This window comes from Talpa europaea (assembly GCF_964194135.1).
Source record: "Talpa europaea genome assembly, chromosome: 15".
NCBI lineage: Eukaryota > Metazoa > Chordata > Mammalia > Eulipotyphla > Talpidae > Talpa > Talpa europaea.
The window spans coordinates 32,560,685-32,575,430 of NC_140083.1; the positions used below are offsets into that span (position 1 = coordinate 32,560,685).

General features: G+C 34.0%; 1 protein-coding gene across 1 annotated transcript in view; it reads right to left on the reverse strand.

Annotated features, from left to right (window-relative positions):
• The window catches only part of TRHDE (thyrotropin releasing hormone degrading enzyme), a gene marked incomplete at its 5' end in the record, with an annotated part of 360,848 nt that overhangs the window by 68,446 nt on the left and 277,656 nt on the right, over positions 1-14,746 (reverse strand). Inside the window, 2 exons of the mRNA XM_084255346.1 lie at positions 3,370-3,557; positions 4,468-4,533. Coding sequence (XP_084111472.1) covers positions 3,370-3,557; positions 4,468-4,533 — 254 coding nt within the window. The remainder of the gene's footprint in view (positions 1-3,369; positions 3,558-4,467; positions 4,534-14,746) is intronic.

Sequence of the window (14,746 nt, forward strand, 5' to 3'; positions counted from 1 at the left end):
GCTCAAGGATGAATTTGGTGGGTTTTTTTGTAGCATGGTCATAAATGTTTGTGAAATTCTATCTGTCCTTGAGGTAAACAAACACAATTTTACATGTATTAAAATTGTCTTCTAAATAATTAAATTATGATAACAGTTGGTAAGCTTTGAGATCTAAACTTTAGCAAATGCCCATGAAATAAAAAAGATTCAAGTCAACAACTGCATTGTTTATAGCCAATTTTGCAAATTCAGAAAAAATTCTAAATGGCTGATATTGTATTGCATAGCCATTCATATGTAAAAAATTTCCACTAAAATTTCCACTAATTTCCACTAAATTTCCACTAAAAAGATATTTGAATACAAACATTGGGTCATTTTGTAAAATTTTTAAAATAAAATTCTGTAGTTTTCCTAAAAATGCTTTTGCACAAAGATAAAAAATGACAAATTAGCAAGTGCAATAGAAATTTGTATTCATTTCTGAATTGTGTATAAAGTCAGTATAAATTGTTTTTCAAACTGACCTAGGTAACACATATTTTAACTATTCACAAATTTTTAAAGTTAAAGCGTGGTAATTGTGTAGTTTTATGATTATAAATTAAAGGGCTGGAAGACACAAAATGCCTCTCAGTGAGGAGCTCTAGCTGGTCTCCTGTAAGGAAATCTAAGATTTCTGTGACTTCTGTTTAAAAAGAGACTGAAAAAGAACTTATCAAATTAGACTGTGTCCCAGTCCCTTAGGGCTGACTTGAGTTTTAGTCATCTCATTTGAAACAGAAAAAAAATTCCAAAATCAAAACCCAAAAATGGTATTTCAAAAGACTTCTCAGATAACTTTTCTGTAATAGTCCCTGAGGCTATTAACTTTTTTTCATTATTAGTTAACATTTTTAATAACACAATAATGTTTAGTCTAATGATGATATATGCGTGGAAAAGAATAGGTGCATATGTTAGTTTGAATGAGAAATCTTTTGCAAAAAATGGACCAACCATTAATGTAGATGTTGTGAGTATCCTGTTCAGTGGTTGTTGTCATTGAGTTAATAAGAGAAGGAAAATATGACTATGGAGATAAATATAATTCCTTGTAATAGAGGACTCTGAGAAGTTCTATGAGAATATGAGGAGACCTGGCTTAATTTTGCAATTCATTGTCTTTATAAAAAAAAATACACAAATTCACAACTTTCCAAATACCAAAATTATAGCAAACTGATTCACTCATTTTTGCATATCAGCTAAGTTCATACAATTATCAATGTAAGAATATTTCCTTTCTATAATGCAGTATGGTTAATGCATATGAAAAATAAAATTACTGGCATGTTAAAAATGCTCTAGGTATTTTTTAGTGATGTTCTTGTTTCCCCAGCAAAAGTAGAGACAAAGAGTTAATTACAGGGGCTTAGAAAAATATCCACAATTCAAGAAATTTCTGGAAAAGACATGCATTAATTTCACCTGTCTATTGAATAGTGAAGAGCTAAGAAGACTCTATATATATATATATATATATATATATATATATATACAAAGAACAGACAAAATTGCTATTGAAGGTTTGACCATATAGTGAATTAAATGATCCATAATATTAAATTAAATACTAAATTTTCAACTGCACATCATATTATTTCAAAATAAATATTTTTTTAGACTACGAAAGCCATGCTCCATCTTACTCTTGATATTTTATATGCCAAGTTCTCAGGGTTCAACATGATCCATATGATTATATAACTTCAGTAAAAGCAAGGATCTTTAGATGTTAGATATAAGATCTGGGAGAAATTCTTCCTTTGAAGAGTCAGATTCATGGCTGACACATCTGATACATGTTAGAGGCTGACAGAGTACTGTTCAAAATTTGTTCTGTCATCTGTGTGTCCTTTGTGTTTGCATGCATCCGTGATGCTTGTGTCAGACTGATCATTCTCAAAGTCAGGGCTTGAATCTCTCTAGCCTTACCATAGTCAAATAGTTTTTATGTACTTCCTGGCAAGGCCAGGGTTGATGCCTATGCATGTATCGCCTGGGGTCAGACGGTGGACTATTAGAGGTAGCATTTGGGAGGAATCCAGGCTGAGTGAGAAAGCAGAGAGAGCAAAACCCTGTCAGTGTGGCAGGGTAATACTGTACTCCACAGATTCACACAGCAGGATCACAAAGGGCAGTTGTTAAAGCCAACACACCTGTGTGTATATACATGTATGTGTATATGTCATTGTATATTTGCATACATGCAGTAAGTTCTGTATACATATAATTTTGTATTATATCATGTTGTGTGTATATGTGTGTATACACACATACATGTATATATAGAGAGAGATTTAAAACAATGTCATCCTAAATTGGATCTCATATTTATTCACCAAAAGGCATTCATGATTTTCTCAATGACTTCTACCTATAGCCAGTCTTGGAGAAAGTTTACTTGGGAATGATTTCCATTCCTTTTAGAGATAACAAAGTAAACTTAAAGTGTGCTCAGATTTCCTAGACACTGGTGGATGATAAAATCAGACTCCCAATTTTACAAGTTAACCAGAAACATCATGACCAACCTAATTCAAACACCTCATTTTGTTTATTAATTTTAACTTTCATTCCTGCCTATTATCCCTTCCCAACCTCTTATCAGGACACCTTATAAAAAACTATACTGATTGAATTTCTATCTTTCTTTAACTCAGCCCGTAATAATAACATGCAAAACAGTAAAAAACATGAAATAGAAAAGAATGCTACATATGGAATGATCAGTAATTAAATAAGTGTTTCCAAAAAGTTAAAACTACAACACATAAAAATTCAAAGTATGTTGTCTATTTAAAGGCTTTAAACACTAAAAACAGGGGAAGTGAACATATTTTGATACTAACTAAAACTGATACTTAGACCATCTAAAAATGTTTCTAATTTGAGTTCCTTGGTTCACACACTATTTAGTTGTGGAATTTTTTTTGGTCCATTTTAATTAGTCTTTCTGGATTGTTAGTTTCTATTCTCATTTGTTTTATAAATTTCAATTTGGGTAATTCCATTTAATTCATTTCAATGCGTCTTAATTTTCTTGAATTTAATTCAGCAAACACTTAAAAGGAAAAAGTAAAAAAATCACATAATTGATTCTTTAAATCATCACGATCATTTAAATTCTGTGTTCCAAAACAAAATAACTGGTGTGCTATCACCTTAGCAATTAAAGTGTCTGGAAGTGGGATTGAATAAGGAATTAAACTGAAGAAAAAAATACAAACTATTTTTCATTTACTACATTCCAGAATTGTATGATCAATGCTTTTTTAAATGTTAAAACTGCAAAGTGAAACAAAAGTAAAATCAATATTTTTCACATAAGTAAAATTGCTATACCTGTTATTTTGAAGTACAAGTGCTTTCGTTTTAGCACTGATGTCATAAATAAAATGTTGTTGGGTAATTTTGATTCTATTTTCCGCTGTTGTATTTCCCAAGATGGTGATAACAGGATAACCCATCTGGAGTGTCCACTGATCCATTACTTCTTGTATATTTACATATTTTCCATTCCTTCTTAAAACCTTTATAACCAAAATTGTATAAATTAGTTTTATAAACATGAATTACAAACATAATTAACACTAAACCATTTTCATTTTTAACCTTTATGATTTACCTAAATATGAAAAGATTTACAATCAGTGGAGCTAATACAATGTGTTAGTAAAATTAATCTTCTTGCCTTAAGTTAAGCTTCATATATGTGTATGTGTGTGTGTATGTATATATAAATGAAAGCTTTATAAACATTAAAATTTTATCTAATGGAAGATAGTACATACTTTATTATTTTTTTAAAAGATTTATTTATTTATTTGTACAAGAACCAGGGTACAGGCAAGATGCGCGGGAGGGTGAGGACTCACCAGAGACAGAGCAGGGAACAGAACAGGCAGACTGACGAAATACGGGGCTGAGGTGAGCAGCGGGCGAGGCAGGAGAGGTCTGCTGCGCCATGTGGGACCCCCGCCTGCTGGCTGGGATCGAACTGGCGCTGCAGATGCTGCAGAGAGCTTCACAGTGCTACGCTCAACTGCCTGCGCCACCAGGGGAAGCCCCATACTTTATTATTAAAGCAAGTACCTACCTGCAGCATCATTAAGTATCTCCAGTATGTCTAGTATTGTATTTAAGTATTTTTTACTCACTTATATAAAAAAAGTAATCATGAATATCAGATACTATGTTCAATTATATTTCAGAAGCATTGTCGTGTTTGAAAGTAGGCAAGGTATCTTTTATTACCACTTGCAGTTTAAATAATTTTAAACCCCATTTTCTTCAAAAATATAATTAAAAAGCAATATAAGGAAAAGGGAACTGAAAATAGTAAAATTAAACTGTCAGTGTCAATAAAAGCTATAGATGTTCTAGAAATTCAATTCAAATAGTAGGAAAAGATTTCAGCATTTGAACTTCCTATTACTTTACCTCTGATAGTGTATTCCAGAGATCATTTCTGGCTGCATTGCCATACTTATGAATGGTTAAATAATCCTACAAAGAATATAAAATTGTAATTACAATTCAAACAGTAAGCAATTACCAGTAAACATACTTATTTCTCAATTCAATTAACCATTTCCATTTGTTGGAATCACATCAATACAAAGAGAAAAGACATGCAAAAAGATGAAAGATCTCATTTTAAAATGTTCCAAAGAGATTTAGCTGTAGCATATTTCTTAATTAAGTCATCAAACAATTCTAATCTCTCAAAAATGATTTTCATAGCCATAACCACTTTTTACAATTTTTCTAGGGTCAAAGATCTTCTTCTAATTTAGCAAGTCAACCTTAGCCAATTTTGAAGAAGCCATCTCTGCAGGGGAAAATTTCCTACCAGGCTTTATGTTGAAGTGATGAAAAATATTTTGTTTCATAGGAAAAAAATCCCTGACTGATAGGCTGATATAAAAGGGGCCAAAAGATTGGTAACTCTCTAGAACTTGGCCTGTTCCCTATTCCCACTGCAAAGGATAGGCCACCTAATGTAAAACTGATGTGCACCTATTTTCATGAGTTTGAAACACATACTAAAATTTAATTTAAAAGTCAGGCCTAAGTTCATTTAATATTTCCAGACTTAGGACTTCCCATCACATTTTTGATAGTAGTAGTTAAACTTACACATGTTCTCTCTGATTCATGCCTTGCTACCTTCCAAGAAATATGATTGATGTTTCTGAGAATGTGTAATTTACATATGAATACTGACATTATTTTTTCTGAATCTAAAGTGGAAAAATAAATAGGAAATAGTATTTTACATTATATATCAAAGGGTTCCTTCCATCTGAAATTCTATCATCTCTAATACATAGGGGTAGTAGAAAAAAAAATATATTTACACCACATGAAGGAAACCAGAAGAAAAATTTGCTGACTTTTTTTTAGTATTTTATGTAGAATAGAAAATTTTAGGGATTAAGTTGATGAAGCAAATTTTGTGAAATGCAAATTTTAGCACCTGTGGCCCACTTTGTGGGCGACTCACAGCACAGCAGGTGGCAACTCCTAATCATATTCCTAGACACGCACTGCCCAGCATTAAGCGATCACAAATTCTTCATCACCAGAAGACGCCACAAATAACTTAGCTGAAATAACACAACCCTGCATAACCAATCCGAGCACCAATTTTATCTTTGAACACGCCAGGTGAGGCATTTTCAATTAGAATCCAGACACCAGGATAAATAAAAAAACTATTTTGCGTTGAAGTGCCAAAATGATCTTTGATACGTTTGTAGCACTTAAATATATAAAATCTGGGAATGAGTATTATGAAATGGAAATTTGAATTTTACATTAGTCATGTTATAATATAGAATATTAAAATGAAAACTACCTAGTATTGGATTCTCTTTATAGATAGTGCTGCCAGGATTATCCAATAGGAAACAATGGAACACTGTGTGTAGTTGGCAAGGCCCATTGTGTAAACTACAGGTTTCTCTTCACAGATGGATTATAAAAATTCTGTTCAATGGTGAGTTTACCTTAGCCTGATGCTGATCATCAGCCCAAGGTTTTGTCTTTTTCCCAATTCAAAATAATGTTTAAATTTATATTTCAAGAAGACAGAAATGGCAATTATCCACAGTTAAGAAGTAGCTCCAACTTGCCTACCTCTGTAATCAGGGCAGACAGAAGTCTTTTTAGACTCCCAATAGTTCCAATTCTTTTTTCCCCCAAATCTCCCTATGTTTTCCTTGGTTATTTCCTTTTGAATAAAATACTCATACTTTTAATTAAGGAAGTTTTGGGTTATCTTTGCTGAACTACAAAGTAAACTAAAAATAGTGAATATGGGTTTTTGATAATCATTCATGCATTTCACAAAAAGTACAGTGCATTTTGCATTAGCTAGGTAGTTTTTAAGGTGCTGGAGAAACTGATAGAAAAGTGTTACTGGTAATAGCTGCAAACACTGAGATGTGATTTGTGAGGGAATGTTTCTGTAACCTACGCTGTAGAAGTCTTGGTACAATAACCACTTGATAGGATAAATTCAACATTTGGTATGCAATAAAATAGGAAGATTTTGAGTTTCTTTCAAACTTACAAGTCAATGAATATGGAAATAACTGGTTATGAATCTTAAACAGGAATTTGTTTATATTTATATGTATGAAAGTCAATCAGCTGTAGATTTGACATTATGATAGGAAGTAGAAGAATCTTTTAATATTAATTGGAAAAAGATATGTGAGTTTTCTATACTATTTCAGAAATAGTAGTAGTATTTAAAAGAATGAATAATGATGACCAATAATTCTTAAGTGATATAACCATCAATATGGATTGATTAAAAGCATATTAAGCAAAGGTATATTCTGAAACATAAAATGCAGGAATAGGAGTCTGATGTCTTTGTTCAAATCCATGCTTCAACACTCCCTAGCTGAACAATCTTTGGCCAAGTGACATAACCTCTTTATGCCAGTCTTTACATTTATAAAATGGAAATAATAAAAGCACTTGTTATATGGACTTTTTCTGAATAAATGATTTAATATCTGCAGTGTTAGAGAGTACCTTCTAAACAGTAAATATTCAGTACATGCTATATTCTTTTTAATCATTTCAGAGTACAGGTTAGGAAATAAAGTAACAGAAGGAAAAACATCATTAACAATAATAATTTACCATACATGAAAACAATATATGTCTCCTTTTAGCACTGTGTTAATTGCTTTATGGTTTATCTCATTCAGTCCTCATGACATTATGAGTTAGATATTATCAGCCCCATTAATCAGATCACTAAAACTCATGTCTAAACTCTAAAACCTGTGCACACAATCAGTGACCCAAGTCAGGCTCAGCTGCACTCACTGTCCTCCTGCAAATCAGCTCCTTTGAACAGCCCTTCTGTGATGGCACCTGCACCCACCTCAAGGAGGAATCATCCTTGCTGCCTTCTCTTCCTTTCTACCACATTCAGGTCCATCCTTTCACCTCTTTGACAATCTACAGCAGCTCATCTATCACTGCTTCTACTCTTCCTTTCAAATTTGATCTCTACCATGCATTCAGAATACTTTTCATCAAATATAAACATAAATCCCTGCTACATTCAGAAAACAGTCCAAATACCCTGGTGTAACCTAAAAATGATCCTCACAGTCTGGTCCCTCTGTACCCCTCCAATGCTATCTGTGACCTTATTATTCCTGCTTCAATTTAGCCACTTTCAGCATCCTGAAGACACATTTTTCCCATTTTCTAGTTCTCTGCACATGCAGTTCTCTAAATATTCTTTTTCTTATTTGCCTACTTAAGTTCAATTCAATCTTTAAGACTCAAGGAATCATTTCTTGCCCATTCCCACCCCCTTCCTAATTCTGAGTTAAATAGCCTTCTTGCATTTTCACACACCATGTAAGAGCATTTATCATATTGTGTTGTTATTGCCTGTTTATTACTCTGACTACTCAAATAGTCTATAAATTCGAGACAGTGGGAATCCTATTATTCCTATTTAGCACTGTTTGAATAAATCCATGGAGGCCAGGCTGGAACACAATAGATGATTGCAATATTTGTCTGATTTCTACCTGCCTTTATGCAATATGCCTTTCTACTAATAATTGAAATATGAAATAGAGACTTCTATTATGTCCCCGCAAAATGTCACATTTAAAAATTAATATAGGATATAATTTATTTTTTGGTGCATATTTGTCAGATATAAGGCTTATATTAATATTTGTAACTGGATATGTAATCAAGAGATGGTGAACTATTGGATTTGACACCATTTTTTCAAGATTTATTTATTTATGCATACATGAACTGGAGTACAGGCCAGAGGTGTGGGGAGTTAAGAGGATTCACCAGAGACAGAGTGAGGGACAGAACAAGCATATCTACTGAAATACACTGCTAAGGGAGCAGCAGGCAAGACAGGAGAGGTCTTATGCACTATGTGGGTAGCTCCCAGGCCGGCTGGGGATTGAACTCATGCTGCAGAGACTGTGAATAGCTTCATAGTGCTGTGCTTAGCCCTTTGTGCCACCAGGGGAGGTCCGATAGGAGACCATTTTTGTTTAACTTCCTTTGCTAACAAGGGACATGGATAATAACACTCCATGTGTAAAAGCCAATGGGATTACATAAAGACAAAGGGACAAGTTAAAGGTAAGCTGAGGAAGTAAAGCACTTCCTCAGCACATCTTTTATGGTATACATGGAAATAATTATGGAATACTTGCTCTCCTTTTAATGAGTCCTTCCGCATCTCACAACAGGGGACTAACTGTAGAATTGCTTTTATTCATAGGACAAGGAGCAACAGCTCAATAAAAACCAAAGCTATGTGGACTGGTTTATATGTGTTGAAATGCAAATAACAAAAATATATAACCTAGAATGATTCTTATTTTTTTAAATTTTTTTTTAATAGAGGCATGTTTTATTTATTTATTTATTTGTTTGTTTGTTTTTGTTTATACATGCACTGGGTACAGTCAGAAGGAGGGTGAGAGAATTCACCAGAGCCAGAACGGGGAGCAGAGCAGGCAGAAGGACCGAAGTACACTGCTGAGGGGAGCACCGGGCGGCAGGAGAGGTTTGGGCGCCATGTGGGACCCTCCTCTGGTGGCCGGGGATCGAACCGGCGCTGCAGAGGCCGCGGGCAGCATCGCAACCCAGTGCTCAACCGCTGCGCCACCAGGGAGGCCCTAGAATGATTCTTTTTAAATGATGAGATTCATTCTTTCCTATTATAAGAAGGTAAGACAGAGCTGCAACTCTTTTTCTCCACTTCTTTTGGCCCCATTTTACTTATGTTTTGGCTTCTACCTTAGATTTGGGGCTAGATGGCTGCAGCAACCGCCAGGATCGCATTCAGATATGACACTGCACAGAGAAAGGGAAAGAATTTCTTCCTAAGAATGATTTTTTAAGAGTCAGCGAAGATTCCCCTCAGTTATTATATCACAAGCTCTAGCTGAAACCTATTAATGAAGGTTTAGGGAGTACTGCTTGGGAATTACACAAGGCAGGTGCCAACTCTGTGAAGTATATGAATATACAGAAGAGTGATAGCCTGAATGAAATCACAAATTGATTAATAAGAGGAGGCTAATTCATGGATTAACCACCATCAGTGGTTTCTCCAATGAGGCAAAGGATAGAACTCTGGGCCTCAGTGACTCTGGAAAAGAATGTTTCTAACTTACATGATTGGCCTAGGAAATGCCAGCTAGATTCAGGCATTGAGTTTTCTACGTAAAAGAAAGGTTTAAAGTAGGTTTAAAGGTTTAAGTTAGTGCTTTAAAGTAGTGCTTCTTTCTATTAAATTGTACCTTAAATGATTGTAGTAGAGAGTTACCCCCCTTTTTTTTTCTTACTTTGTTTTTCCAGCATTTAAACTTTACGTTTATATGGAAGCAACAACTCATCACAGAATCTTTGAGGAATGCAATAATTCTGCCTTCCACTATTGAAATGAAAGGGATTATATACTAAATACTCCCTCTCTGCTTCTCCTGGCAGTTAAACCATGGACCTGTCCCTGGCCTCAAACAAGTGGATGCTTCATCCTAGGACTCTTAATCCTACAGGATTAATATAAAGACATAGGGGTAGGGGCAAGATTATTTTCTGTGATAGCGATACTGAGGCCCATTGGCATCTATTCTCCTGGTAGCGATCAAACAATCCACTCCTTCAGCATGACTTTGGCTAGGTTTGTTGACTTCTGAGTCTCCCTTAGTTCCAGCTGTCTTTTTTGTAGGCTTTGTTCTCCAGCCTTCCCAGTGGTTCCAAGGGCTGTCATTTTCATTTAGTTTGTTTCTGTGGCTTGTAACCCAAAATCTTGACTGATACAACACTAATAGATGATAGGCACCAAACAAAGAACATCTATAAATTTTCTTTTTAAACCTCAGAAAAAAAATTGTACGAAATAAAAATTAAAAACCACCTAGTTCTAGTTAGTAACTCTAGAATTTCATGGTTATGAATAGTAGGTATGGGGGAAGAGACACATTCTAAAAAAAAAAAGAGAGAGAGACAAAGAGGTTGGAGAAAAACCTTGTTTGAAAGTAGCACAGAGTGTACCTACAGTGACACCACCACCAAATAATAAAACTATGCGAAACTTCAGTCTTAATAAAGCTTGAGAGCAGAGGCATTTAAACTAGAAACCATAAGCTCTAAAATTAATTATCTGTTAAGTGTATGCATTATTAGAGTAAGGTGACCTTGAAGGGATTCATGGATATCAACAAAAGCATATTAAAATCTGCCTGATCACAGCAATGTCACACAAGGATTGGGTAAAACCCACTTGAAGCCTGGCCCATGTACTTCAGAGGAGGTGTCTATATTCCTCAACCTTGAGAAATAGAAACAAGGAGACTAAAACAGTGACAGATCAACTAAATTAGAAGGGAGCTGTTGATATATTAGAGAGCTAGATATTATTTTGGTTAATAACTAGTTGAAGATAGTTAAAACAGAGTAGCAAAGCACTGAAAAAGCATTATGTTGAAAGAAAAGAAGTAATGTTTACATATTAATTCTATTAGGAAAGAACCAATGATGAAAAGGTATAAATAATTTAATGATTGTCTTTGTTTACTACTAATTTATAAATTACTGTTAAATTATAAATTTCCAAGAAGGAATCCAGTAAAATGGGAACTAAGACCAAATTTTTTGAGGTACAACATTTTTTGGCCACTAGAATAAAAAAGATGTTGACTTTAGGAAAGAAAACTATTTGAATAGATAAAGCAATAGTTGAAAAAAATAGCTGATTACATGCCATTTTTATTTTAATTTTAAATATGCCTACTCTTTTATTTTTTAATATATATTTTTAAAGATTTATTTATACATATAAGAACTAGGGTACAAGCCAGAGTTTTGGGGGGTGAGAGGACTCACCAGAGACAGTGGGGAACAGAACAGGCAGATTGACTGAAATACACTGCCTAGGGGAGCAGTGGGCAAGTCAGCAGAGGTTCGCTGCACCATATGGGTCACCTCCCTGGCCGGGGATCGAACTTGTGCTGTGGTGGCTGCGGTGAGTTTCATAGGTTGTGTCTTAACCCCCTGCGCCACCAGGAAGGCCCTCCTAAATATGCCTACTCTTAATGTACTTTTAGAAATTGCTTACTTAGGTGTAGGACTACTGAGACATTTCTATAGGAACAAATAAAACCATTCTACATGTTTTTAAAACTCCATTACCTAATGAATTTACATTTGTAAAATCAGTATACTTGCTCAAGGAGTGCTAAACATAGAAGAATATCAGAAAAAATTTAAATCAAATCAAGCTGACAGTACATGCAAGATTTGTTTGTTTTAAATTTCTAACAATGGCATATTCTCACATCGGTTTTGTTTGCAAACTTCTCTTATCTAATAATTATAGATCACATCATCAATGCCTAACATGCAGGTGCACTGCCAGAACTACATTACCACTATTGAATTTGTACTCCATTCTAGAAAAACTTGACAGGGTCCTACACCTGTCAGTGAAATAGTGTGAATGGAAGTCTATAGGGGACTTGTGGGGTACTAAAATATTCCCTTGTCTCACTTCTGTTGCTAGCTTGAAAAATTACTGAGACATAAAAATGAATCTATTGGTAAAAGTGAAGTTTGTGAATTGCTTTTTCCGAATGCCTGGTAAAGGGTTTTTGACCACTACAAGCTCACAAAATAGAAAAATTATATACTGGCTGGTTAAAAAAAAAAAAAAAAAAAGAAGAAGCACTACCTCTTGTAAATCAATATACGCAATTACGCAATGACTATAGACCAAGCACACAGCATTCCCCACTTCCATCTCATCCCTTTTCTTGATCATTCTCCAGTGCTAGTGACTAGTTGAGAAGAAAATGTAATTTTGTATGAGAAAGAATTAGAGTGTAGGTTCAGAAAAACTAAAGGAGATTCTGTGCTGATTATTAGCAGTCACATAATCTTATTAGTTCTCTAAACTTTAATTTCTTCAACAGAATAAGGTAAATGCTATATATAATATTTACCTGAAAATAACATAAAACAAGTAAAGAACTTTTCTAACACTATCAAACATTTCTTGTGATTTCTCTACCAACATTTAACTAGTATAACTGTATCCCATCTTTAAAAACAGAAGTTTTCTATATCCCCTGCTTTTCTGATCTTTCTTGGCAAATTTCTTTAAATTTTTATCTACATACACTTTCTCCATTTAAACATTTCCCATTCATTCTTTAACCCATTCCTCTGAAACCAATAAATTTAGAGAAATTTCCCAAATATGCCAAAGAGTACCTTTTTCAGTTTTTATCCTACTCCATTTCTCAGTTGCACTTAACCTTGTTGATAATTTCCTTATCATTAAAACAAATTTTTCTTGGAATGAATGATATCATACCCTTGGTTCTCCCTGCATCTCCAGTTGTTTCTCCTTATTCTCTCTTTCAACCTCTCGTTTTCTCTCAGTCTTACAAACCTTGAGGGCTTGGTTCCAGGCTTTCAACACCAAAAGCTCAGCATCATTCTTAACTGTCTTCTCTTTCTCACTCTCAGACCACACTTTTCAATCAGTCTCTACATCATTCTCATTCAACCTTCAAAAAAGCATTTTTAATCCATCCATGTCTCTGTATATCTACCACTTAAGCCTCCATCATCACTCACATGGTCATTAAAAGTCTCCTAATTTTATTCCTTAATTCCTCAATTGGTAGGCTGATTGCCCCAACACCATTGTGTTATTTTAGTGAGATAACTGTCTTGAATATAAACAGAACAATGCCACATCTCAATTTAAAACTGTTTAATAGCATCCCACTGCACTTAGAATAAAATCCAACCTTCCTAGAACAATCTACTTTAATGCTGCATGACTAACTGCTGTCTTCATTGCCTAACTTATTTCTTGCCCCTACTAACTGCTCAGCCACACATTTCTTTTCCTTGAACATGCTCAGTTCTTTGTCTCAGTTTTCACATGATTCTTCATCTTTCTTGAGTGATCTCACCCTCCCCCCACCCTTTCTCATCTTTCAGAGCTCAGTATACTGCTGTCTTATCAAAGAAGAACTTCCCCAAACACCTAATCTTAAATTACCCCACCTACCCACCCATATGTTCTCTCAGAGTATCCTTTTCTCTAGTATTTATCCCATGTAGTAAAAAGATAGGTTTTTTTTTTTCCTATTAAGTGTCAATCTTATTCCTTTATATGATTCATGAGAACAGGGGCCACATCTACTGTGCAGAGCATGCCGGGAGTACATGGTACTTATTATGGTATCTGAAATAGTATAGCTGTGTAATGTGTGGATTAAATGGATGCACATATCTGATAGGTGAGCAATGTGCACTGTAGACATTAAACTAAGCAGAGCTGGTGCACGAAGAAAAGCACAATGCTAGTTTATTAGCACAAAACATTAAGAAACAATTTTAACCCTAAAATGTGTTATTGCACTTAAGTAGAAAAATGACCTATCAAATAATCATAGGGAGAAACCTTGAACAGAAAAGGTGACTATAGAGACTGGCAAAGGAAATGAGGTACTGGGAATAAATGGATAACTATCTGTGTGTCATGTTAACACAAGCTCTTTCTATTGTAGACAAAAACAAAGGGCTATATTAGAATGGAATTTTAAAATGCATTTGAACTATTTATAAGATAAGCTCCAAATACCTACTTTGTTAGGTGTTTATAGCATTCCTCCTAAGCTGCTAATTTATAACGTAGCTTTCATAACAATAATTTTGAATTAGCTATCACAAGGAGGAAAGAATGTGTAATTAATGTAATGACTCATTATTTTTATTTTCCTATCACCATTTATACAAAGTTATGTAAAAGAAAGGAAAATTTTAATCTTTAAATGAGTAAAACAAATAGATCACAAAAGATTAAATGAAAGGAATATATATGAAAAAAAATTTCAACCTCATTTGTGAAAAAAATTTCAACCTCATCTGTGATATATACTAAAAAAAATGGGTAATGTCTTTACTTGATAAATTAGTACAAAACTTATTTTGAGAATTGTAAGACCCAATGCTGCTAGCTGAGTGTATTCTAAAAATAACTTTCAACTTTTTTTTTTTTCATTATGTAATGACTTCAAACTTTGGAAGGGAAAAAATGGTAATATGATTGCAGATATAAAGAATAAAAATATAGTGGGAAAATCTATAACTTAAAGATTATTATAGTATTATTTAA